Raw genomic sequence first — 27,414 nt, 5'->3', positions numbered from 1 at the left:
AGCCTTCGTTTCATAAGTGATTTCTTAGCTTGTACCTTAAACTACTATACTTTAACAAAATGAAAAAACATTAAATGAATAAACAAATGCATCCCTATTTTATCAAGAAAAGGTAATGGTGTATTGAATAGCTTCGAGACTTTTGATTACCTTGGATACGCCCGAGTAATCTTAATCGACATGATTTAACTTAGGCTCATACCTGGCGTGCCTGATGAAATGGATTTAGTTGTTATATAATTTTTCCTTTTTTTTTTTTTTGGAGTGGGTCAGTCGGAACGGAAAGCTACCCAAGATGACTCCTTATACTTTCACGCACCTTCTTTGCTTACTTGTGTTCGTGCAATGGTCGTTTTTAGTAGAAGGGTCTCACTTCAGACATGCCCTCATGAGCTTTGCTCCGACTGATGCTGATAACAACACGGTATGGTCCTTAATTGCACGCTACTGAGCTAATTTCAGAGATTTGTTGTCTACCGTTTTTGCATGTCGTATATAAAACCTTGGTGGTAGAAGTTGAAATTCAATTTGATGAACTTGCCTTTAAATGTGTAAGGCTGGTTTTTTTTCTTCAGTTTGTAAATGAGACATTGCAAACGCATAATTGCAAATGAACGTTTTCTCCGAAGCATTTACAGACTGCTCAGAGCGACTGGCTGTCGCCTTGTTTAGACCTTTTAAGAACTTAAAATTTAAAGCTCTTAAAACACTTCACCAAACAGTACTGTAAACTTTTGTTTCTCAAGAGACCAAACTATGCGTCAAGGCACATTAAAAAGGAAAGCACATTACAGAAAAGCATATTCCTCTTCTCCGTGTGGCGGTAATAACCTTTGAAGAAGGCATGCCTCAGGTCGGAACATTTAACAAAACTGACTTATGGCTAGGTTATCGATAGACAAGTTTGGACTTTACGAATCTTGGTATTGAAGGAAATTTGCTTCCTGCACTGATTCAAACTTCAATGGGCGTATTTTTCTTTTTTGATAAATATCATTAGTATGTTACACTATTGCTATATTTTATGATTTGGTTTTAATGGCATACGAATGCCGGAAACAGTTAGCATATACGTTTGTATTTTGCTATCCCCCGATCTTTTTACGGCTCTCGATGGGCTTTTTTTTTTTATTGAGACGGGTGCTACATATTTCTGAACTACCGTGATCTACTCTCTTGCAGTGAGTCAGTAGACATTTCTACATGTATTTTTAGACTTGTGTTTTGGAAAGAAAAAACCGCTTTTGTACGCCTATGTTAATCAAAATTATTTTCCTAATTTTTGTTTTGTTTTGTTTTGTTTTTTTTTTGCTAGAGTGTCTGTGCGCAACAAGCCTTAGCAGTAATTGCTTTAATTGGTTTTTGTCCATCTGCTGAATCACCTCTTTTGAAGAGTGCGGCACAATTCAGTGACTTGTAAACTTTACAATCTCTTAGCGAGTAAGGAGCAGCATGTTATTGAGATTTAGACTGTTTATTTTTCTATTCCTGCTTTGATTTTTTTTTCACTTTGAAGAGATACTTGGCCAAGATGAAATCGCGTTCGTTCTGCCTTTGACTCAACCAGCTGTGCCCCAAAAATATAAATTTTTTAGGGAACAAGTTAGTTACGTGTTTTCTAGGATTTCAAGACTCTGGAAAATGACGAAAACTCCTGAGTTATGCTTAGTTGAAATTCAAACGTGCTTTCTGAGGCTAATAAATATGACTTTTCAAACTGTGACAACAATGTTCCCACCTACTAGGCATGTAATTAATGCCTACGCCATGAAAAGAAAAGAAGTGATTGCTATGCATGTGCGCCAAACAACCTTTATTGTATTCTCTTGGGTTGCGAAATATATATATCATAAGCTTTCTTCACTCATGTTTGAACAGAAGTAAAATATGAGTTGTAATAACCACCTAATGTGTTGTTATGCAAGAAATGACTTGGCTCGGTAGTTACCAGACCTACTCTGAGGTTTCATGCTAAGGTAACTAAATTCATTCCAAGTGTATTGAAGTAGTTAACCCTTTAGCTCCCATAGGTGACCAAGACAGAATTTCTCCTTACAATTTCAATAAAGTATCAAGCAGACTGGTGATGAGAATGAAAAAATATTTGTTAGAGGATTAAAAGTTGATTCAATACCAAATTCTCCGAACTAACATTACAAGAACGATAAGGCAGACAGTAAGAAGAATTACTAATGAGATCTTAGGAGTTAAAGTGTTAATGAGCCCAAATTTGGTAAATGATTTTGATTGTGCCTTAAACTGCTATACTTTGATAACATGACAAAACATTAAATGAATAAACAATTGCATCCCTACTTTATCAAGAAAAAGTAATGTATGTATTGAATGGCTTCGAGGCCTTTGATTACCTTGGATACGCCTGAGTAATCTTAATTGACATGCTATAACTTAAGCTCATGCCTAGCGTGCCTGGTGAAATTAGTTTAGCAGATATATCACAATTTCTTTTTTGGAGTGGGTCAATCGAAACGGAAGGCTACCCAAGATGACACCTTATACTTTCACGCACCTTCTTTGCTTACTGGTGTTCGTGCAGTGGTTGTTTTTAGTGGAAGGGTCTCACTTCAGACATGCCGTCATGAGCTTTGTTCCGACTGATGCTGATAACAACACGGTATGGTCCTTAATTGTAAGCTACTGAGCTAATTTCAGATATTTGTTTTCTACCGTTTTTGCCTGTAGTATATAAAACCTTGGTGGTACATTGCATTGAGTCCAACTTCAGTGGGCGTATTTTTCTTTTTTGATAAGTATCAGTAGTATGTTGCTCTATTGCTATATTTTGCGATTTGGTTTCAATGGTATTCAAATGCTTCGAACCAGTTCGCATATACGTTTTTATTTTGTCATCCCCTGATCTTTTCACGGCTCTCGATGCGCCTTGTTAATTTAGATGGATGCTTCATACTTCTGAACTACCGTGATCTGCTCTCTTTCACTGAGACAGTATACATGATTGACGCTCTTTCCTAAGTTTCTTGTTATGACCATTGATGAAATTTGGAAGCGATTGACCCTTTGGTGGCTTTGTATTTTTAGACTTGAAAAGAAAAGAAAAAACTGCCTTTGTACGCCATTGTTAATCAAAATTAGTTTTTTTTTTTTTTTTTTGCTAGAGTGTGTGTGCGCAGCAAGTCTTAACAGAAGGTGCTTAAATAGTTTTTTTTTCGTCTGTTGGATCACCTCTCAGTGAAGTGTACGGCACAATTCAGCGATTTTTTAACCTTGCAATCTTTTAGCAGCCTGTTATTGAGCTTCAAATGGTGCATTTTTGTATTCCTGCTTTGATTTCTTTTCTTCACGTTGGAGAGATACTTAGCAAAGAGGAAATCGAGTTCGTTCTTCTTTTGGCTCAGCCAGCTGTGTCTTTGGTTGTTCGTTCATATTCATGAGTTTCTTCACACGCCTACGCAAGAGAATTATCATCCAGCCATGATTTGGCTTAATTTTCAACGGCCGTTTGCCATTAAGGGCGACGGAGTCAATCCTGCTATTTTTCATTGTATCTGCTTGAATTACATAAAAGTGTTTTTTTCTTTTACTTTTTTTAAGCACGTTATACTAAGCAAATAAGGAATCACGTTCTATCTTATTTGACGCAACCAACTGTGGCCATTTCTTGGAAACACTGCGATTTTTGTAATCATTTATTCATATTCACGCCCAAGCGTACTGAACTTCATCCGCCCAATTTTGGTTAACATTCCAGTTTTTTCGTTTTAGCGGTTGACTTTTTTTTTTACCGTAGGCACTGATTTCAAACTTTCTACAGCAAAGAGTCTGACGAGGGCAACTGTGTTTAGTTACTCAGATATGTGTATATGAAGCACATTGAAGGACTGTCTTTTGAGAAAATTCATTTAACCGGAAGGGTATTTGAAGAATGAAACCGCCCCCTTCATCAAAATGCAGCAATGACGCAAATTCACTGACACTTTAAGAAAAGAAAACATATAACAATTGCTATAGAGTTAAAATAATGAGACATCTTCACAAAATTTGTACAGGGTGTAGCGGCTAAAGAAACCTTCAGAACATGGAGAAGGACATACAGGGTTGCCTTCTTGGACCTGAACTGCTTCACCCACGGGTGTAGTGGCAGTTAAGATGTCTGTTTGGCATAGCTATATGAGGGAAATACTGTTCCTTAATTTTTTTTTTATCATTGCGTTCCATCGATATCACTATTTTTTTTTTTTAACTTGGCAATGGGCCATGACCATCTAACATGATGAAGCCATTTTGAAATATAGTTAGGGTAAAATATTTTCCGTTTACGTGTGCATGGGATTCTATCAAATTTAATTGTACTCGTTACTTAAAGGTCTCAGAGAAGACCGAAATTTTGTATATCTTTTTATTTACTTTCCAGGTACGGTTTACCTTCCGTCTGGCTCTTCGAAGGTCATTTAGGTCATATTACTGTGATGAGAACACAATTAACGTAGGAGGAATTATTGGATCTGGAGGTTCTTGGAAAGCTAAGTGCAGCGATCCTTTCAGTGCAGTGTGTTCACTGAACTATTATATAGCGGACACTCGCTTTCGTTGTACTGACTTTAGTCGCAATGAAGACTGGTCAATGGGGGAAAATAACTTCACCTACACTTTTCCGTCTGGAAATCTGGAGTGGGATGTGAGGTGGGTCAATATGTGAATTAAGAGAAAAAGAAACTCGGAAAACTGACTTTTTTAGAATGTTTCACTTTTAAGGCAGCAGAAAGCCTCGAACAAGCAAGAGCCGTTTATAATGACCAAAATTATCTTTCAACATTGGGGTGATCTTTCGAATATGGTAACGGCTGAAGGCCATCACCAAGTAGTAGTTATGACCCGGAATTCTCTTCTTCTTTCCATCGCTTCAATACTCAGTCACTCGATTACTCCTTTCTTCTATTCCAGTTAACTTTTTGGTAAGTTCGCTGACTCGCGTTAAAGACTTTCACATGTTCAGGTTCGTTCATGTGATGCCGCCCGTCTTCCCAAATCAAGTTAACTTTTAGCAGTCTCAGTGTATTTAAAAAATATCCCCTTCTTGCTTTGTCGACAGATACCAAAGTTGCTGTTGGATTTCCAATCTTGTGCGATATGCTAATTCACAATGGTCGGTATCTACCAAAATAAGTCTCTATAGACGATCTGATAGCGGCAAAATCAACTCATCCCCAGTCTCTAAGAGCCCAGCTATTGCACGGTTTCAACAGGGCTGTCAGAGGTCACTTATAATTCCAGTTGAAGATCCAGATGGCGATTTTGTGAAATGTCGTTGGGCAACTAGCGCCGAGTCTTCCATACCAAGTGATAGTTTTCCTTACGGTGAACTTGATGAGGTATATTTATACACTCTTATTATGTTTTTTCCCCTTGTTTTATAAAAATATGAGAAAATTTTAAACCTTGTAAATTAGAACGATCGCCAATAAAAACCCTAAAAGAATCTTCCATTGCTTCCATGACAAAAATATGGAAAAAAAATAACGTTCTATAGGGGAGAAAGAATTTAGTCCTGCTTATTCTTGATGAATGGCATCAACACGTGAAAGAAAGAAGGATGAAAAACTATGCTGCGATTTTCTTGTTAATCCTGGTGAGATCTTAACATGGCACCTAGAGGTAGGATAATCTTAACTTGCCCGATGTATCTAATAAAGGTGTTCTTTCTTACTCCGCTTTGCAGAAAAACTGCATTCTAACTTACAGAGGTGGACTTGGAGCATCGGGCACATATGTAGTAACCTTAACTTTGGAAGACTTTCCAGCTGGAACCACAAACTTCAATAACATCAGACCATTCAGTGCTGTGCCACTGCAGTTTCTTGTCATAATAGGAGCTGGGTCTGGTTCTTGCCAGGACACACCTGTTTTCACTGCTTCCACACCTCAAAATGGTGAATGCTCAGAGATTCAGATTGGGTCGGTATACAAAGCAGTCATTGAGGTGCGGCTTCCAAACGTTAGTAAACAGTAAGTATTCAAGGTTACAAGTTTAGAGCATCTGAGTTTGCCTTTTACATCCATGAACTGTTTATACTAAAACATATCCAAAGATACATTATTTGTCATGTTATGTTCGCTGTTAACCTAGACTCTTTTCTTAATGTTCTTAGTATTGTCGAGATAACCACAAGCTCTCCACTTGGAATGCAACTGACACCATTAAGCTTCAATGGAGGCATCTTCTTCAGGAATGTCACGTGGTATCCGAGTCAGAACCAAATTGGGCAGCAGTTGTTCTGCTTTCAAGCTTTGGATTCAGACGGGTAAGATGGTCTCGTATGTTGTAAAAAAGATTTTGTACCTGGAATTTGGATTGTGATGAACTGAAGTTAGATCTATTTTTTTTTTCAAGTTTTAAAAAGAATTAATGATCACTGTTCACGACAAAGCATAACACTGTTGTTGTTTCATTGGAATGTTAGATGTTCATGTCTGCAGTATTCTTAACTAAAAATGCACCAGAGCAACATTATGCTAATACAACAAACATGTGCTGGAGTACCGGTACGAGCAAAAACAGATATGTGCCAATTCAACTTTAGAGCACGTCGTTAGTAATTTACAGGAGTATGAACAAAATTCATGTTGTGTAAATCGGCGTGTATTTATATTAATGATTCGTGTCACTTACAATTTACAGATTACAAAGTGAATGGCGTTGTATTACGATCCTTGTGGGGCTAAGTAAGTAATTTTATACCCTCTGGAACATTTCAATTTATTGAGACATTAGGATAAATTGAGCTTTGTTAATTTCTCTTTCCCTCTGTTTAATCTTTAATATTGTTAAGGAGTTGGTAGGTTCATTTGTTTTTAATGCTGACTAGAACTACACAAACAAACACACATGATGGTAAAAATAACGATTAATATAATCTATGTTAATAATAAAAAGGCAATGATCACCTAACATCACAATAAACAAAAATTGTCATAAAAGCATATCCATTGAGTCAGTTAGTGATTCATCTACGATTGAATTACGATGTACCATTTAGTTATTGATGCAATATATATACACTTATTTTTAGGTAATACACCTCATGTTATTTTGGGTACACAAAGGCCAATTAGTCCCATAAGTGAGATTGGGACAGGACTAACATGGTGGAGTATTCATTTTAACAGAGTGGTAATTAATCCTCTATTCTTTACCTTTCAAAGAGTTACTTGTATGTAGGCCCTTATTAGTATTTTGATAAATTTCACGCCTTCAAGGGATACCAGTCACGTTAATTAATGACGAGGGAATATTACCCTGATATAACACCAGATTCCCGTTACCAGGAAATAATTAAAAACAAATTTACAATCATCTTTTGGAAGAACTAGCTTTCAGACCTTGGGAATTCAAAAGGTTAGGGAAACATATATAAATAAAGTAGAATATACTTGAATTTACGATTGAGGTTTATTTTTTGCAGATAAAGAAGCCTAGAAGCTCAGCATTCATCCGATTGGTTCTGCAGTCAAATGGTTTTACTGTCTTCAAAGTGAATGCCCTCTCTGGTTACGTTATTATCGACAGTAACCGCACAGTACTGCATTTTGCCACTCCTAAGGCTGCACTGAGCATGAATGGTTCATATGCAATCTTGATAGATCCCGGTGCAGTAGTTGGGCAGGGCTGCTCGAATGATGGTCCACCAACACCTGGTATAACCTCACCCATAGACTGGGCCTTCCCCGTAGATGGTGTCTGCCCTCTTGGGTATGCTCTGGTTTCTCCAAGTTTTCAAAAGTGTGAGGGTACGTCCGGTGTTGTAGTATTTAGTGAACAAGTACCCGATATCTTTGCCTTACATTGGTCCGGTATGGGTTATGAGGGTGCATCAACCATGCTCCAATCTCAACCGATGCAGTAAAAGCCATCTGTTAATAGGACAAACTTTAGAACAAGGCCTTTAAATATATAGTGAGAATGATTGTTTTCGGCCTAAATGGGTTTTGTTAGAATTTTCTTAAAATTCTTACGTGCATGAAGGATACGCTGTTGGAATTGACTTAATGAAATAAGTGCTACCCCTTTCCAGACGACTTTTTAGAATGAAATTGCTCTCCATTATGATGATCATCGTGTGATATCCTAATTTTTAAAGTCGCAAAACTCAGTCTCGATGTTCACTTTTAATATTCCACCATTCTTTGCGCAGAAATTCTGATGTCTGCTGTTTGAGTGTGAAAAATAGATAAAAAACAAACATTTAATGAGATCAAGAAGTGCCTCAAAATAGAAATTATATTAGTTCAAATAGTGTAAACCATTTCAATATTTTAAATGTAAGCATAAACTCAAGTTTAGATGTATTTTTTTTAGAGAGAGTCTATCCATATGAAAATTTCTTTTCTGTTTGCAGATATAGACGAATGCGGCGGACATCATCGATCAAAACGTTCTTATTGGTGGTTCAACGTGTTTTCCCAAAATTCGGGTATATAAATCTACTGGTACCATAATTTTTGTGATGCTTCCTCACGCTAATCATAATAGTAATGGAAAATAAGGCCTCTCGCATAATGTTTCGATTATCATTCATTTATGTGGATCATCAGGAGAAGCGGACTTACCCTGTCAGTTCTAGGAACATGATCTATCTTAAAATCGTGGCTGAGTTGAAAACAAAATTTCATCTGTACATGCGCAAAACTAGATCATCATCCTCTTCCAGTAGAACCTGGCATACTGCTGCAGTGGTTTCTAAGGAGCTGATTTCTCGGAATTCCTCTTTTAGGGGCTGGTGTGAAATGGTTCTCCATTCGTTTGTCTTTGACCTCCTCTTCAAATCCACCAAAGATAGCCCAGAACAAAATTTTTTTGTCATCTTTTCGCTAAGTTTACATGCTCATCTGCTCCCCTTTTCCCTTCTCCTTTCCACCCTTCTACCTTCACAAATACCAAATTGACGAACAGAACGACCATAGTCATATTTTTCTTTTCTTGTTTTCATGAAACCAAGTAGTTGAGTGCGGATTAAAGTTTACTGGTTTTCGGATCGTTAGCACGATGTGCAACTTCTCAATTTTGTATTCTCTCGATGATCTTCACATTCCAAAAATTTGCTATTATTGTACAATCCCCGGCAAAACGACTAAAAATCACACAATTTCAGTTTCATCATTTCCTTTGTTTCAGTTTGGATCTCTCTGAAACTCATTGTCATGGTCAATATAGCTGAAGACTTCGACAGAATTTAGAACCTTGACTTTACAGAGGGTCTCGATGGGGATAACCGATAGCTGTAAAACGGCCTAAAAAAAAGTACCCGTTAGGTGTAAAAATTGACAGATTTTAACCGTTAGTCGTAAACAATGTTCACCGTTAAAAACAAATTTATTGTACAGAAATGAAATGATATTAACCGTACGCGTTAGCTGTAAAATCGCCAAAATTTTAACCATTAGCCGTAAAAGCCATCACCCCTTTAGTGTATCACTAACTCAATAAAATGTTACTCAGAGGTGACAGTCGATGTGTCAAACGCTTTCTTCCCTGAGCAAAGGGGTCATATCGATTAAATGATAATTCCTCCTGGGAACTTCTTGTGGTGTTTATTTCCATTTACAGACGTCTATTCGAGCACAAAAACTACTTTAAATGGTATATATCTTGTTTCTGTCCTTACCATTACCACTAACCCCTACTTATACAACTGCCACTTTCACTAACATCACAACCACCTTGCCGCTATACTGTTATCACTACTATGACCACCTCCAGTACCACTTCTTCTACCACTAATTTTACTAATTTTACTACCACGACCACCACAACTAGCGCTAGTATTTCCTTTACTATTCCCCCCACTTCCTCTGCTGCTGAAGGTAAGACAGATAGAGAAACTGCGGTAAGACTTTCAAAACAGGCACTTAAAAGGATTTAGTTACAAACAGATCTAATTAAATTCGACTTATACATGGGAAGGACATGATCAGAGAGGCAGATTGACAAAAATCACACAACTGAATGTTACTAACATTTGTCTCAGCATAATTCCTGGTCGAAGTAAACTTCCAAGCTTTTACGCGATTATCATTTCCTTCTACAGGTAACAAATCTACCTCGTCTGCTACCAAGATATCACCTTCTCCAGGTATTTCATTATTTTCTTTTTAATTTTGTCTTTTTTGTGAATGCCGTTGTTGGATTTCATTATATTATAAATGTTTTCAAAATTCTCTTTAAGAAATTGTACATACGTCTTCCGGCAGCGTTCAAAAGAGCCCAATATATTTTCTATTCAACCATAGGAGTAATAAAAGTATTTTCTTATATCTCCTTTTTGGATGAAGCAACTGCCACATCTTCAATGGCGTCAGTCATGCTACCGGCTCTTCCAGGTAAGGCTAAGAGTCTTAGATTGCTTCTACCGTGAAACCTTACCGACCTTGGTCGGATGGAAAGTGAAAACTAAAACTAAATTTCGGCTTTTTGCAGAGTTCAACAAACAGCGATGCACAATTGACTTGCTTTAAAGCTTTTTGTGTGATAACGACTTTTAAGGCTTTGAACATCGTTTGGCCATGTTAAAAATTAGTAGTGCACCCTATTTTTGATGTTGTTGTCCCTTTTCTCTTTATCAATGTGTTTTCCTCTTTTGCATTCAGAATGCTATAATTACTCATACCTGACAGAGGTAGAAAGAAGCATGGGTTACTATAACGGCTATTACAGATATCTCCGATGTGACAACTTCTTACCGTTCGGATGGTATCGATTTGGTGGTGCAGCGGGAACAGAGATGCCTACGTCCTGTGTAGGAAAAAATCGATGTGGCACCCATGCACCGGGTTGGTTGAATGGCTCGCACCCGCGAGCAACTGATGGAATTGTCCGTGCTAAAGTGTGTTTCCATTGGAGTTATGATTGTTGCTTGTGGTCTGCCAACATTCGTGTTCGTAACTGTAGTGGTTTCTACGTGTACGAGCTTGGGCCCACGCCATATTGTTACCTTCGTTATTGTGGTAATAGTGGAGGTAAGAAAAATAACAGACAGAAAGAGAGATAGTTGCAAGAGACACACAAATATCAGGCAGACAGACGAATGGTTGAGAGAGAAACGTAAGAACAGAAAACACGTTCAAATGGACAAACAGGGACAAATGGACGGACTGGCCACAGACTGACACACAAAAAGGAACGTAAAGGCAAACAAAGCGTAGGATAGAGACTACAAGGAGGGTTAGAGAATCTAAACGTATAACGAGAGAGTTCATTGGAGATAGCCGATGTGCCTTTATCCGCTCAATACAAGTAAGAAGTAGGATTGTTGCGAAAACATTTCTCTGTTCAAGTGGTAAAGTTATTCGCCTGCATTTAAAAAGGAAGGCTAGAAATCCCAGTCAGTCATTCAACCAATCAATGAATCGGTCAATTAATCCGTCAATACCTGAATAAATTAAGCTTGCATCTCTCCGAGCAGTTAAATCACTGAAGAAACCTCGAAGATTATATTCGTTTATGAGGAAATGTAAGTTACATTTAAATTAAAGGCACTATGCTTGTGGTTGACAAAATGATGCCATCAAAAATATAATTCAATTTTGTTCGATAGAAATGAGATTGTTCCATGCACACATTTTCAATGAATGTTCATTTATTTTGTTTTCAGCTCTTAACTCAACTAATATCACACATACACTTTGTGAGTACCTTTTCCTTTAACATAAATTTAGTTTCAGTTTTTGGCTCTTACTTGGTGTAGAAGACACAGTATACGTCACAATAGAATTTCATCACAACCAGAAATAAGAAAACAATGAAACAATAGTGTGACGTAAGTCCAGTTTTTCTACTCCGATTGATTTTTTTTAATTTCTCTTTAAACAGGAGGAACTGAAATGCATGTGTAAGATTAATTCGAATACCCTCTACTATTTCTAGATTTCTTTATTCCTCCATGATTAAATTACTAAAGAAATATTGGTCTTAAGAAAATTGGATGAACAATCCACGAAATATTTCTCATGTCTAAGCCTAAAAATGCAACAGGTTTGTCAGCCTTTCTCAATGTAATTATGCATTTTTAAGAATAATACTTAGTGGTTATGAAATTCAATACTTAGCACCGTCATTCATATCTATTCTTGCTTTTTAAAGCCCAGTCTATTGCCGCTGTTACCCCGGCTATTCCTGGTAAGTGACGAGTGGTAGAAATCAAAGCATGTCCTTATAACATTTTAAGTGAAGGTCTTAATTTGGATGCAGCATGGTATGAATTTCTATTTAGTTTAATTGGAGCCAGCTACATAGCTCTCGGTTCAGATTTAAACGATTCCGCCGACTAATAAATCAACATAAAAGATGGTGTTACTTAGTGAATGAGACAGCATAATCGGAGAAAAAGAACTCAGAGTGCTCCGAATAGGAGTCGAACGTACTTCGGATGCTCTACCATACATTGAGACCTGGTAGACTCGTGATTGGCTAAGCCGTTTAATAAGGTCGATGGTGCCAGACGTCTTGCATAATGCAAGAATAGGAATGTAGGATGTGATGCTTTTGCGCAATGATGATGTAAATGAAGATGGTAAATTAATTTGAAACTTGGTTATGTAAGTGAAAGATGAGTCAATGCTTCTTTCAGGGCCTTACATCTATGCCTTATATAATATGAGGATCCTTTGCTAGCGTGAACTTTCCAGACAATTATCCAGTCAACGTGAATACAAATAAATGGTCACTGTAAAACATGGACCAAACGCTATCTTCCTAATGAGTTACACTTATCTATCCAGATATTTGCCGTATAGTCGGAACAGTTTGCTCGCCCAAATGTAATTTCTTTTTAAACCTTCAGTTTGTCAAGTAATTATCAAATTTCGAAAAGTAGTAAAGTTATTAGCCTGCATTAAAAGAGGAAGGCTAGAAATCCCAGTCAATCATTTAACCAATCCATGAATCGGTCGATTAATCCGTCAATAGCTGAATAAATTAAGCTTGCATCTCTCCGAGCAGTTAATTCATTGAAGAAACCTTGCAGATTGTATTCGTTTATGAGGAAATGTAAGTTACATTTAAATTAAAGGTACCATGTTTGTGGTTGACAGAATGATGCCATCAAAAATATAATTCAGTTTTTTTCGATAGAATTGAAATTGTTCTATGCACGCACCCTTTTCAATGAATGTTCATTTATTTTGTTTTCAGCTCTTCACTCAACTAATATCGCAACTACACCCTGTGAGTACCTTTTACTTTAACATAGACTAGTTTCAGCTGTTCCACTCCAACTGATTTTTGTGGTTTTCCGTACAGAGGAGGAACTGATATGCATGTGTAAGATTAATTCGAATATGCTCTACTATTTCTAGATGTCTGTATTCTTCAATTATTAAATTACTAAAGAAATAATAGTCTTAAGAAAATTGGATGAACAATCCACGAAATATTTCTCATGTCTAAGCCTGAAAATGCAACAGGTTTGTCAGCCTTTCTCAATGTAATTATGCATTTTTAAGAATACTTAGTGGTTATGAAATTCAATACTTAGCACCGTCATTCATATCTATTCTTGCTTTTTAAAGCCCAGTCTATTGCCGCTGTTACCCCGGCTATTCCTGGTAAGTGACGAGTGGTAGAAATCAAAGCATGTCCTTATAACATTTTAAGTGAAGGTCTTAATTTGGATGCGGCATGGTATGAGTTTCTATGTAGTTTAATAGGAGCCAGCTACATAGCTCTCAGTTCAGATTTAAACGATTCCGCCGACTAATAAATCAACATAAAAGATGGTGTTACTCAGTGAATGAGATAGCATAATCGGCGAAAACGAACTCCGAGCGCTCCGAATAGAAGTCGAACGTACGACCTTCCGATCAGTACTTCGGATGCTCTACCATACATTGAGACTTGGGCGACTCGTGATGGGCTAAGCCGTTTAACTAGGTCGATGGTGGCAAACTTTTTGCATAATACAAGAATAGGAATGCAGGATGTGATGCTTTTGCGCAATGATGATGTAAGTGAAGATGGTAAATTAATTTGAAACTTGGTTATGTAAGTGAAAGATGAGTCAATACTTCTTTCAGGGCCTTAGGGCTGGGTCGCATTACAGACAATTTTCCCGAAAATTGCTTACTCTAGGGACTAAACTCTGTCGACACATCTGTTTTCAATGCGACCCCTCATTTGTGATTTTTCAAAAATTTCAAATTCAGGAAAAAACATTAGAGACGCCGGTGTGCTTGGGTGGGGCTGACCAATTTTTCCAAATCTCGAAAAACCAAAGGAGCACGGCGCTAAAGCTTTCAACAGTTTAAAAGAATGACTCCCAATATAGACGGCAAGGTTACGAACGTGAAAAAGAGCGCGAAATTTCATTATTCACACTGACGTTTTCATTGCGTGCAGTTCGAAGCTACAGCATGGACAGGCGAGATTTTCCCTTTCCTTACGGCCATCAAATGCCAAGAAGTGAGCAATATTTCTTCCTTCAGGACTTGAGCAACACACCCTCAATTTGGCCTGTTGTGAGCGCCGAACAAAGAAAACCAGAGAGTCCTTGCTTCCTTGTTCGGCCGCGTGGCAAGCGTCGTGACTGACCACAATTTCACCGCTCAAATTTCCTTTGTGCGATCGACGCTTGCATTTTCACTTGCTGAAATGCGACCGTATAGGCTCAATCTTATTTTCATATCCGGTCTAATGCAATTTAGTTTTCCAGCCGAAAATTGGTCTATAATGCGACCCAGCCCTTACATCTGCGCCTTATATAATATGAGAATCCTTTACTAGTGTGAACTTTCCAGACAACTATCCAATCAGCGTGAATACAAATAAACGATAGCTGTAAAACATGGACCAAAGAATCCATTTAAATTCAAAGTAGTAGTTTTTGTTTTGATATATTTAAATTCTCTCTTACAGGAAATTGTTCCCATCACCTCAACCAACATAAGGGTTACTTTGAGAGTCCAGGCTATCCAAGTTGTTACCCGAACAACAAGTACTGCGCCTGGCTGCTCGAAGCTCCTGTTGGTCAATACATCGAGCTACGTTTCTATTCTTTCCATTTGGAATACGGATCTTCTAGCTGCCCGTGGGATTATGTCGAAATTTTTGACGGTAACTCACTGCACAGTCCTAGTCTTGTCAAGGCGTGCGGCCAGTTGGCATGGTGGAGATTGTACAGTAGTGGGAGGTTCCTCATGGTGCTGTTCAATTCGGACGGTATCATCGGGATGCCTGGATTTTCTGCTTATTACCGAGCTTCATATTACAGTAAGAGGAATAAATCAATTTATTTAAAACCTTTCTTAAATAACAATATTTAGATGAAAGTAACGTGGTGTAAATGAAATATTTTAAGGGCTCCAGGTAAAGTCAATTTGAATTAAAAATCTAAAGCAAAATGCAAGTTTAGACGGTCGGTCGAGTCGCACCTTCCAAGTACTAAATTGTTTTGTGCTTAAAGAGTTTTAAATACTTTAATAGAAATAACCTACGACTGACTCTTAGAATCATTAACAACATATTTCACTTACTGTGAGCAGTTTTTTTCCTTACCATATACGAATTAAAGCTCTTCCTCATACGCAGGATACAACATTTCATTACCAAGCCAACAAGTGTCAATAACAAGCCCAGTGCAGTGTTTTCCTACGCAGACACAAACTGCCACTCCTGTCACGTCAAATGGTAAGTGAACGAAGCCTGTGCTCTTAACGAACGCCGTTTTTTAATGATTTGCACTTATCTATCCAGAGTCTGCCATATTTTTCTGAACAAATTTCTCGCCCAAACGTAATTTCTTTTTAAACCTTCAGTTTGTCACATAATGATCATGTTTCGAAAAAATTCTGTTACGAACGCACCGGTAAATTATTAGCATACATTTACTTTGCCATTGATTTCTAAAATACGCCAAGAAATAGCTTAAATCTAACAGTAATTTACAGTGATACAATACATGACGAAAATTGAACGGAGAAAGGACAGAAAGAACGTAATGACAGTTAGAATCGGTGCACAAAACGAAAACTCGTGAATAAACCGACATTTGGCGTGAAAACTCCCAGAAGTGATTATTATGTAACTTCTCCCTATAATATCCATACATTATCCAGCAAACAGGTTATGAGAATACTCAAACTTATCAGGTGGAAGTTGTTATCTTAATCTAACACCTAATTCTGTTTAGCAACTAAAGGGGAGTTAACAACCAGACTGGAACTCTAGCTATAACTAAAACAGCTGAAAGATCATGCAACAAGTACAAAAATTTACAATTAAAGTTTTGAATTAATTATTTACGCTAAGAGACTTAATCGGATACACCGAATACATCCACGGACTAAGTGACTGAGGATAGAATTAACAGTAAAAGAGCTGTCTACGCTTGTTTTTAGTGCACGGAATCCAACCGACACGTGCTTCTGCAATGAGAACGACCTTCTATGCTGCTTCAAGTGTAAACGTCCAGCCAGATCCTTCCCAGTTCCGGTTTCATTTACCGGCACAATGCGAACAACGTTGTCACAACACGTTAGGAAGTTACACCTGCTCTTGCGTTAGTGGATACCAACTGGCCGCAAACGGGAAATCGTGCTTAGGTAAAATTTATTCTAAGAAAATAAGTTTTAAGACGTTTTGTTTTTGATACATTCTCATAGTAGAACAAAAACAAAACAAAACAAAACTTTTTTCGACGCGTGTGCGATTGAAATAACAGATCGTTATGTTTTTCGTGTTCAGCTTTAATCCCAATTTGTCATTTGACGCGTGCTAACCGTTTTATACTTCACAAAGGTTCTCGATCAATGAGCCCTCTACACCCATACATCAATGTGCAAATTCTCCATACTCTTCTATCTTCTACAAGGAGAATTTGTGGAACTTCTTTAGTTGGTGATCATTTCCTTTATTCTCATGTCTTTATGTGGAATTCACGGGTGATATTATAGGGAGAAATTAAACGCTATTCATTCTTAGCGTTCACCATATAGACCTCAGAATGCCCAAGTTACTCTCCTCGTCTCGTGCTCGCTTTCCGTTCTCCTTAAGTACCCATGGTAAGGTTATCTTACAATTTTAATGTTTGAGGTGGCTGTGTGTTTCTCTTCAATTTTATAGCTTTTTTCCCTTTTGCGCAGACGTTGATGAATGTTCGATCAATAATGGTGGTTGCAGCCATCATTGTTACAATATCCCTGGATCATTTTATTGCGGCTGTCCGGAAGGAACCAGTATGGGTGCTAACAATTTGACTTGTGTTGGTAAGGAATGCTAAGCTAAACTTTCTGCATATAACTACTGAGGGAAAATTCTACCTATGTTAAGAATGGGAATAAACAACGATCAACAATGAAAGACGACTGACCGTTCCTGTAATGCATGTATATTTTTTCGGGAAAAATAAGATTTTTTTATCCAATGCAACAGCAGGCTTGACAAGATTTCAACTGCACCAATATGTCTTAGGAATTTATTTTGTTATCCCTTCTGTCCAAAATATACACATGTGTTCGCTCATTTGGATGGAAAGCAGGAAAACATTGTGGATGCGTGGTACTTTTTTGTGACTTAACAAACTCAAAGTTATTATTGATTAGGCACGAGTAGTTGGGACACATTAAAATCCTGCTAAATTTAAGGCTATTGCTTGTTAATTTCATCTTAGAACCTGGTGTGTCTGTTAACTGCAGTGACATTATAACGGTTGCCTTAGAAAAGAAGACATTTCCATTTTTTGACGTTGCCCGACTACACTTGAGGTACTCCTCGTGTAAAGCCACACAGAATGACACCCATCTGCTGATCACCACTCCTTTGAACGGTTGCGGAACACTGTTGAACGAGACTGAAGATGATCTTATCTTCTGGAATGAAATTCGAACGGAGGTGATCCTTATCGACAATGTCATAACTAGATCACATGACGTCAAAATTCCATTTTATTGTAGTTATTCGAGAAGGAAATGGGTCAACCTGGGTTTCAAGCCTCAGCATCTACACTTTGGAACAGAAGGTAAATGAAACTTTCCAGCTCTCGTTCTGATCACTCCAAATCAGCAACATGTATCTTTTGCCAAGGGGTGCTTTCCTCCTAAGGAAGATGCCATCCCTTTATCTCTAGAGTGGAATGCAGATTTGTTTTAAAATTTAACACGTTTATGTGCTAAATGACTTTATCTTTTCCGCTTTCCAGCTGGGTATGGAAACTTCACCTTTAAAATTGACTTTTACAAGAGTTCGTCATTTGCCACACCCTATACTGAGCAGGACTACCCTCTGAGCGTGGCTGTCAATCAGTACTTGTATGTGAGATACAGTGTAGAATCCAGTGCTGATCTGGTGATAATGGCTGTGACATGTAGGGCCACTAAAACTGGAAGCTTGTACTCCTGGCCACAATACTCTATTATACTGAACGGGTATGTATGGCACTCGAACATATTAGTGTGAATGGTCTGCCTGGAAAAATACGCAAGTTTCAGTCAATTTAATCAACGATTCACTATTTCATATCATCTAGATTTCTTTCTATATATGACATCTATATGCTTTAAAAGTTTTGTAGTCCCCTGTGCTGCGAATGCTTAAGTTTTGGTGCAAAGTATAGAGGAGGTCGGTGTTACTAAAAAACAACTCCGAATGTTTTACTGATTCTAAGAAGTAATGAACGGGTGGACTTGGACCATATAGTTCATCATCACATCGTGTTTCTGGGGAAAGGTGTTATATCACAAAAACAAAATCCTTTTTACATTTCCTTACCAAATATTAAAGCTTTTGAAAGCTAAAATTACCCAGAGCATTCTTAGGGAAGTTTTTTTTAATGGCAGCATGCATTACAAAGAAACAAACTGAGGTGACAATGAGCAAAATGTTCTACATGTGCGCATGAATTTCAACTTACTTCTTACTTTCACTACCAACAGATGTCCGCAAGATACCAGCATGGAATACAACTTTGATCCCCAAAGGAATTACCAGCAGTTTAAAATCAGAGCGTTCAGGTTCTTTAACGACTACCAGCAGGTGTACATTCACTGCGAAGTTTTGGCCTGTCATAAATACTCTTCAAACTCCAGGTGAGTTACTGGTACAGAAACACTTAGGCAAGGAGATGCCGAATAAACATTTATCACTTACGAATATCAAAACCATCATTGAGAAATTTGAGTGCAATATGATTTCATCACTCACAATATAACAAAGGTGTTCGAAGCTCATTCAAATCTTCCTCAACAACTTTGACAGGTGCACCCAAAGTTGTTTAGGTAGTAAGAAGAGAAAGCGGAGGGATGTTACCCGTGACGAAACAGAACATGAAGAGAGTACTACCAAAGTCACTCTTACACGAGGACCACTGATATTTCAACAGGACGAAGAACCAGCAGGCAAGTTCACATATAATGTGAAAAGATAAGGGCTATTGAAATAGATAAGGTTTTCTCAAATACTGCAAAGCTTGTGTTAAACATGTCATTAACGCTGTCTTGCCTAAATTTCAAATTTACGTAGTTTGTCACTGATTTAAAAATAGTAATGATGATGAGGAAAGCTTTCAAAACACGACTTAAAAAAGGAAATTCAGGTCCTAATATGTAAGTCGCATTTTCACTTTCTCTATTGTCAAAAATAAAAATATGAGTATTGAAGGACTTGGAAAATAGGTAAGCTAAGGCGATTTTAAATCAAGTCAACAGTTGATTTTAGTTTCTTGCTTATAGATATTAAGTTATTTCCTTCTCTATTTTCCACAACTAATTTCAATAACAGAAATAAGGCAAATTAGATTGAGTCATTTTTTAATTTTAAATGCCTTCCTTTCTTCGGTCTTCGCTTGAGCTTTGATTCCTCTCCTGCATTCAAATTTCAGAAACAGGTCAAAACAAGCAAACTGCGCTGATTGGTGGCGTAGCAGGCGCTGGAGGATTTGCTCTGGTTGCAGTTGCTGCATTGGCTGTTTTATTTGTCAAGTACCGCATTGCACGACGGTTCATGAACAGAAACAAGGTTGGAGACCAGTACGCAACCCAAGATGAACAACTGAGCAGAAGAAATGCCTACGTTCAGCCTGAAGATATGGTCGAACAAGAAGACTCCTTCTAAATATAAACTTTTTTCAGGGCTCACTTGCTCAAAGGACAGATAACGCTATCCGACGGACAAATCACTATCCAGTGGAGAAGTGTGTTTAAACCGTACTGCGCTATCCACTTGATAGGGATTTATCCAGTAAGAAAACGTTATCCACCCTTTGAACAACCGAAGCCTGCATTGTTTACTTATTTCCTTATCAAGCAGCAAATACAAATGTAGTTCAAGAAATTTCTTTCGGCAGTTACGAGGTTTGAGTGCTTTCATTGCAACCTCTGATAAAAATAAACCTTCTCATCTAATTCCTGAGCAATTTAGCCTCAGGCTTACGTAACTTTTTTGTTAACCTACACCTTTAAAGCGTGCAGTCTCTCACAGACTGCAGGCCTTACTATGAATAGATCGCTTTTAATTATACACAGAGAGAATGTTTTAAAGAATATGTAAGCTAAAACTGTATAGATCTTTGAGCTGTACCTTAATTTAAGAACCTTTCATTGTTGAAAGGTAACTTTTAGAGAGCAAAAAAAATTGAATAGGGAAAGTTGTTTTTCACAAAGCTGGTTATCATTTCTCATTTTCAAACCTGCCTTTTCATTCGCATTTTTGTGTTCATTAGTTTTAGTCGCTTTAAAATATCGAAAAAATTAAATGAATGCACTTCACATCTTGACTCTCGAATGTAACCAAAAGCCAAAATAAGTCAACACAAGACAATGTTTCAACCACTTTGAAACAATCCCAGAGATTGAAAGAACACACTAATCCGCTTTGAACAGTAAAGGTCAGTAGCTGTTATTCCAAATGCCGTCTTACTACCCCGAATCCTTCCCATTGTGTCTACTGTGAGCGGAAGTTAGCTGCTGAGAGTGTGGATAAAAGAACTCTATTTTGACGATAGAGAGGTAAATCTTAGACCTCTGAAGGTTCAAAATTCAAAATAACAAAGAGAAACGAAGATTCTTAGCCTTTGTTCTTCATTAAAGTCTACATTTTGGCAAATATTTAAAGAAACCAAATTTTATCTAACATCAAAATTTAGCGCGTAAACTGTGCCCCTTAGAGTGCACACATAACAAAAAAATAATAATTTCCATTTTCCTTTTTGCCAGGCACTCGCCTCGCTGTGTGAAATTTAATTTCACGGGTACTCTGTGATTGATATACGTTTTAGTGCACGTGTCACGCAATCGGGTTACACTTCCGCTCCCAAAGGTCTAGTAAGTTTTCAATTAATTTTGGGGTTATAGTCGATATCACTTACCACTATGTCATTCACGTCTTCGAGACCAAAGATGGAATCCTGGATTGAAGCTGTTATGATTCTTTTGCCTTTGATTTTACCTTCGTTTGGTAGTGAAGGTAATGCTCTAAATCAATTCTGAACGTTAGATCACTTTCCTGCGATTTCTAACAAAGCAAATCATTTGAACTTAATTGATGTTAAGGATGTCTCAATGGTACTTTTGGTCGTGAGGACGCAACTGAGCGCTGCTCAATCAGATCAAAATTACTTGTGTTTGACGATCGATGTTTTGGACACCTTTCAACGAAAAGTGAACTCATTGATTCTTCATTTTATCAGAGAGCGACCAAGAGCTGTATATTGCTTTCCTAAATAATACCGAACGTTGATCCCTGATACTGATTAACAATGCTATTGCATTCGAAAATTGTAAACAACAATTATTTGCGCTAACGATGTGTTTACCAGCGTGCTTGTGAGCTCAAATAACCAGGGGTTCCTACGATCAGGGGTTCTTACAATCAGGGGTTCTTACAATCAGGGGCTCTTACAATCAGGGGTTCTTACGATCAGGGGTCTTACAACCAGGGGTTCTTAGGATCAGGGGTTCTTACAATCTGGGGTTCAAATCAACGTGTCTTACATGACGAGTCTGTGCCCAGATGTTGATATTGATCGTAAAATCTTACGATCAGGAGTGTGTGTTGATCGCAAATTCTCACATCCAGTGCGTATCCTCTACTCAGATGTTAAAATTGACTTTACGAGATCATATTCATATTAAACCCGTGCTATGATGTTCATTACGATCGTAAAATCTTACATCTGGGGGTCGGCGCGCAGATGTGGACATCGATCGTGAATTTTCTTTACATCCAGGGGTCTTATATTCAGGGGTTCTTACAATCAGGGGTTTTGCAATCAGGGGTTCTTACAATCAGTGGCCTTACAATCAGGGGTCTTGCAATCAGGGGTTCTTACAATCAGGAGTTCTTACAATCAGGAGTTCTTACAATCAGGAGTTCTTACAATCAGGAGTTCTTACAATCAGGAGTTCTTACAATCAGGGGTTTACATCAGTGTATCTTACATGACACGTCTGTGCCTAGTAATTGATAATGATCGTTGTTCCTTACATTCAGGGGTTCAAATGAACATGTCTTACATGACAGGCCTGTGGGGTTCTTACAATCAGCTGCAAGGGTTCTAACGATCAGGGGTTCTTACAATCAGGGGTTCAAATGAATGTGTATTACATGACGAGTCTGTACCCAGATGTTGATATTGATCGTAAAATCCTACCATCAGAAGTCCGTGTTGATCGTACACTTTTACATTTAGTGCGTATCGTGTGCTCAGGTGTTGATATTGACCTTACAATGTCACATCCATGTTAAACCCGTGTCCTAATGTTTATATCGATTGTAAAATCTGACATCTGGGGTCTGCGCGCAGATGTCGATATCGATCGTGAATGCTTTGTTACATCTAGAGGTCTTAGATTTGTATCTTACATCCAGGGGTTTTTAATTGTACCTCTGAAGAGTAGCTATATAACAATGGCGAGTTATATGAGGGGGTATTTTGTTAAAATTGTACGGTAGTTTTATATAAGGGTCTGTTCCCAGCTACTGATATTGATCCGCTCAAATTGCCAGAACCCCATTTAATTACACGATCAGAGCTCGGACGCGTCTTGAAAAATATGATGACTATTAGTTTCAAAGATTGATTCTTCAGTTTCCAGCATAAGGAAGAAAAATTGTCGTATCGCAAGCATGTTCATCATAACTCGCCTCGAGATGTTGAGGAAAGAGAAAGCGGCTCCACATTTTGCGAGACAAACCATTTCCTGAAGTTCGAATGAGTCGAGTTGAAAGCATGAAAACATAGCGCTGAATAGTACCGCGACCAAACAATGAAATTCACTCCTCACGCAGTTGTATTAACATCATTTTACCTGAGAATAATTACAACTAAAACTCATGAAATAGAGTCACTCGAGCAGTCCTTCTCGCAGAGACCAATAGATTCTACAAGAACAGCCTGTACGAAGTGTCATTTGCGGGCCGGCCATACGCGCGCAAATTGCGTGAATGAATGCTGTACTTCAGCGCGCCTATGTGGAGAGGAGAAACGACAGATCAAAGACTTAAAGACTGATCTCCAGCTTTTGAAATCAAAACACAAAAGGTTAAAGGAGGAACGTGATAGTTTGCTTGAAAACATGCAGTCCAGTAAGCGTACATATTCTCAACGTATCCTCACATGTTTAATTAACAGCGGCAAGGAGAAGTATATTTCTTATCTGAGTGAAAAAGCTGACGCTTGCAAGACCCCTGATTGAAGCCCCCCCTCTAATCGCTCTGACGAAGGGCTAACGCTCGAAATGTCAGCTTTTTTACCCTTTATGGTGGCTAATTTACGTTTTCAACCCAGTTGTTAACACTAAATTACCTGCTATACTCTCCCACCGACGCAGCACCACAGTTTCTTTAGAAACTTACCCCTTTATTCTCATCTGAGTGGCCGAGAGTTAATGAACTGGATAGCAATCAACACAGACGTTAAAAAAATCGAGAATATTTGCCATGGGGCTGTTCTTAGGCCAAACGACGATCTCCAAGAACTAATTCGAAAACACGATTCACAAGAGAAGCTCTCGTCGTTGACACCGGGCTCAAATAGCAGACCCAATGTGGTGAAAGAGCTCTAAGCGAAGAAAGGGGTGACCTTTCCGGGAACTGATCCCTTATGCCCGCCTCCGAGGTATTCGATACCTGTGACTCAGACAACAGAGGAGGAGGACTATTAAATTAATTTGGCTCTGCGTGAAAGTCAACGAAGCACTCCGCGCTATAGTCATGGTGATCAGTTGCCTTCTTCCCATGGAAGATCGATTTCCGAAACTCCAGACTTCAGATTTTCTGAAGACGACATGTCTGCGAATGCCCCTTGTCAAGGACAAAGTAGCACATATACTAGCACTAGCAATTCGTATGAAGAAAATGCGTTGTCAATTTCCTTATACAGTCACAGTGATCAGTTATCTTTTCCCCATGCCAGATCGATTACGCGAGCCCGAGCTCTAGACTTTAATTTTAGTGAAGACTACACGGCTGCAAATGTGCCTTGCCATGGCCCGAGTATTGCCTACGCTAGTACTAGCGATGCGTCAAAGAAAATGCGTTGTCTCTTCTTGCAAGTGCAGCGAATTTGCTGTCTGATAATTCAACGGAGTATTAAATAAGTTGACAGTTATTTTGACTCAGAAAACAGGAGACAGTCGTCTGACATTCAGGCCCTGAGAATTTTAAATCTCAGCCGTTGTTTAAGTTACATGTAATTGCATGTTTGTTCTAAAAGAAATTGTTCTCGAAATCCAAAATAGCAAAGGAAATCACGCGCAATCTAAAAACCCGCTTCATCGAAAACTTAACGCGAAACGGATCCACAGTACTCATGAAATTGATGTAGCTTTCGCAATAAGCGATGTTTTCAGGGGTGAATTTTTCGCACGCTGGTCTAATGATCCTTTTCCAAGTCATTTTCCCCTCAGGTAAGCGGTCTCGGACGGCTCGGCCTATGGCAGAAATAATGGTAATGGCACTAAACTGCAAGGCTACCAATGGTTCAGGTTTTCACTCATGATCAGAATGCAGCATTATTCGGGATGGATGGGTAAAATTCAATGCAGCTTACATGGTTTTAAATAACCAAATACTAAAAAATAGGAACTGTTACAACTTTTTGGATGTTCCAGGAATGGATTACCACATGTGTAAAGCAGTACTTAACCCTTGAACTCCAATTAGTGATCAAGACATGATTTTTCCTCACCATGTCAATACAACATCAAGCCAACAAGAAATAAGAATAAAAAAATATCAACAAGAGGATTATTAGTTGATCCAATACCAAATTCTCTTAATTAAGCTCAGAGTGTATTGATACCTTCCCCTTTTTGGGCTTACCATATGCTCTTACTGAATTCAATAGTACCAAAAAAAATGGAAAACATATGGGTACAGGTATGAGACAAGGGGAGGGTTTCTCCATGACAAGTTATATCTCTTGCACTGCAATGAGGGTTTTATATATTTTACAATCTAATCAAAGAGATTAAGCCTTTTTCAAAACGAATTTTCTCAGCCTACACTTTGTTCCCGAGCGAAGGATTGATGTACCCGGTTTAGATACATAAATAAATCACCAATTAACCGTTTATCACCACTTCTGTTGATTCTGTGGCTTAATCACTACTTCTAGCATTTCAGAATCGAATTCAAATGATCGATTTTACTGCGCTTGTAATCATTAAGCATCCTAGGTAGGTAGCACGCTTTACCTTGATGGCGTACTACATGTTACAGTTTCGTTGCCCGTGGTAAAAAGACAGGGAATGCAGTACTTGCATATGACTTGACCAACGGATACTTTCATATTACCTGCTATAAATTAAAGTATCTCTCGGTAAACTAATGCAAAAGACCTACTAATCAATTTGCGCCAAAGTTTTATGAAGAAGAAAGTTTAGTACACGGCGTTCGTTTTTTTTATCGCGTCATCTACGTAGAGAAATGAGTGTTACTGTATTATTCACATTTTATCTCGGAGGCGCTTATTTAGCATTTATTCAAGACCAGATTTTCTTGGCAACCATTGTTTATCCGTTATCTTAAAGAACCTTCAAACACTTTTGCTATTCATTACGAGAAAATACGCATTCATTTGCGTTAAGGGCGAACAATTGCGTGAAAATACAATCCTTAGAGACAAAAAACCATCATTTGCACGTAAATCAGATTCATCGACGATTTTTGCATTTTAATCAACATTCAATAACAATTTTAGGCATTCTTGGGCGTCATTCGTCATACAAAAGAGGAAAATATACTTTCATTTGCGCTAGCATTCAAGTCATTTACACCATCTTGAAAGTCAATAGAGAAAATACATAATCAATATAGTGCATAAACCATTCATTAACATTTTTACCACACTGTTTGCAATTGAATAGCATTCCTGAACAGCATTAGTATGAAGAAGACAATCATTTATGCGCTTGTATAAAGCTTTCTCTTCAAAAGGTGTAATACCCAAAATTTAATATACCAAGATAGAAGGAAAGAAGAAAAAGAAGGAAACCCAAAGTTTGCATGTACAAATCTAGCGTCGAATTGACAGAAAGCTCGAATGTTTGAAAAAGTTTTAGAAAAAGCAATTCAATGAGTCAATTAAGTAGTGGCGAAACTATTATCAGTACCGTGAAATCACTCGGTTGAAAAATAATGCAAAGGGGGTTTTCATGTTTTCTATTTCTGTTTGCTACCCTGAGTCTACACTCAGCTTGAAAATAAGTTTAGATCGCACAAGAGAGCGCATGGTTGTCGATATTTAGGAAGACACTTTTAAAGTAATGGAAGTCAATTATATTAAGTAGGTTTCGTGATAAAGTCTTGTTTTCAAGACAATTAAAGAAATATCAGGTCACAAGTCAAGTTTGAAACGCTCACTGAATCAGCAACACAAAGGAAATCAATCATCTTCAAGAAAGCTGTTTGTTAAAACCAATCAGCTGTGTTCATTCCCAGACTTGTGAAGTACTCTAAAAAGTGAAATAAATCTAAAGGAACTTTTGAAGGACGTTCTGCATTGTACGTTGGGTGCGTGTGATGTTTTCAATAAAGAGTCTCGTTCTCCTAAATTAACTAAGAAAATTTGCAAAGTAGTTGGCAATACTCTTCAATGTTGTATCAAGTTTAAATGTTTATGTATCATGACGACTTGATATGAAGATGTGGAGGTATGAAGGTGAACAGAAATGAAGATATAAAGGTGAACAGTGAAAAAAATGCAGAGAACGCAGATTAAGATCACTTTGCATAGCAAGGTCAAAATCTATGAAATCAAAAAGCACACAATTTGCATATCTCATTAAAACTGCCTGACTGTGCGAGTTTATCTTAAGTCTTTACCTTTCAAGAAGTGGGGTCTTAAAAACAGCTCATTACGGTCTGATGGTTTAGACTTACAGTTAGTGATTGCATTAGTTTTCTCGATCGAGCTATGAATTGCTAGGGACCCTTTTTCCCCCGATTTCCCC

At 38.0% G+C, this 27,414-nt stretch overlaps 1 protein-coding gene across 5 annotated transcripts; it reads left to right on the top strand.

Moving 5' to 3' along the window:
- Positions 1 to 192: 192 nt before the first annotated feature.
- Positions 193 to 20,727, top strand: LOC113670970 (uncharacterized). Of its 5 annotated transcripts, XM_089204321.1 has the most exons (27): positions 256 to 424; positions 1,316 to 1,440; positions 2,477 to 2,635; positions 4,394 to 4,662; positions 5,072 to 5,351; positions 5,699 to 5,985; positions 6,129 to 6,281; positions 6,659 to 6,702; positions 7,050 to 7,150; positions 7,443 to 7,767; positions 8,376 to 8,450; positions 10,065 to 10,109; positions 10,267 to 10,356; positions 10,624 to 10,992; positions 11,628 to 11,660; positions 12,116 to 12,151; positions 13,166 to 13,198; positions 13,543 to 13,578; positions 14,885 to 15,238; positions 15,557 to 15,655; positions 16,366 to 16,569; positions 17,110 to 17,232; positions 17,637 to 17,984; positions 18,165 to 18,390; positions 18,898 to 19,050; positions 19,220 to 19,359; positions 19,842 to 20,727. In XM_089204321.1, the coding sequence occupies exons 3-27, from the start codon at positions 2,507 to 2,509 to the stop codon at positions 20,072 to 20,074; spliced, it is 4,185 nt and encodes a 1,394-aa protein (XP_089060447.1). In that variant the 5' UTR covers positions 256 to 424; positions 1,316 to 1,440; positions 2,477 to 2,506; the 3' UTR covers positions 20,075 to 20,727. The 5 variants fall into 5 exon arrangements, with proteins under 5 accessions (XP_089060445.1, XP_089060448.1, XP_089060447.1 ...); XM_089204318.1 differs by having other exon boundaries at positions 747 to 2,635; XM_089204323.1 differs by having other exon boundaries at positions 257 to 424; positions 747 to 2,635; positions 10,309 to 10,356.
- The last annotated feature ends 6,687 nt before the right edge of the window (positions 20,728 to 27,414 follow it).

This window comes from Pocillopora damicornis, chromosome 4 (assembly GCF_964200805.1).
Source record: "Pocillopora damicornis chromosome 4, jaPocDami1.2, whole genome shotgun sequence".
Lineage (NCBI taxonomy): Eukaryota > Metazoa > Cnidaria > Anthozoa > Scleractinia > Pocilloporidae > Pocillopora > Pocillopora damicornis.
This window is presented reverse-complemented; position numbering and strand designations above follow the sequence as displayed.

Bases quoted from the DNA above. Each gene is read 5' to 3' on its own strand.
- LOC113670970 (XM_089204319.1), top strand. From the start codon at position 296: ATGACTCCTTATACTTTCACGCACCTTCTTTGCTTACTTGTGTTCGTG. The intron at 11,661-12,115 runs GTGAGTACCTTT...TGCTTTTTAAAG, and splicing joins TAATATCACACATACACTTT to CCCAGTCTATTGCCGCTGTT. The intron at 15,656-16,365 runs GTAAGTGAACGA...GCTTGTTTTTAG, and splicing joins CACTCCTGTCACGTCAAATG to TGCACGGAATCCAACCGACA.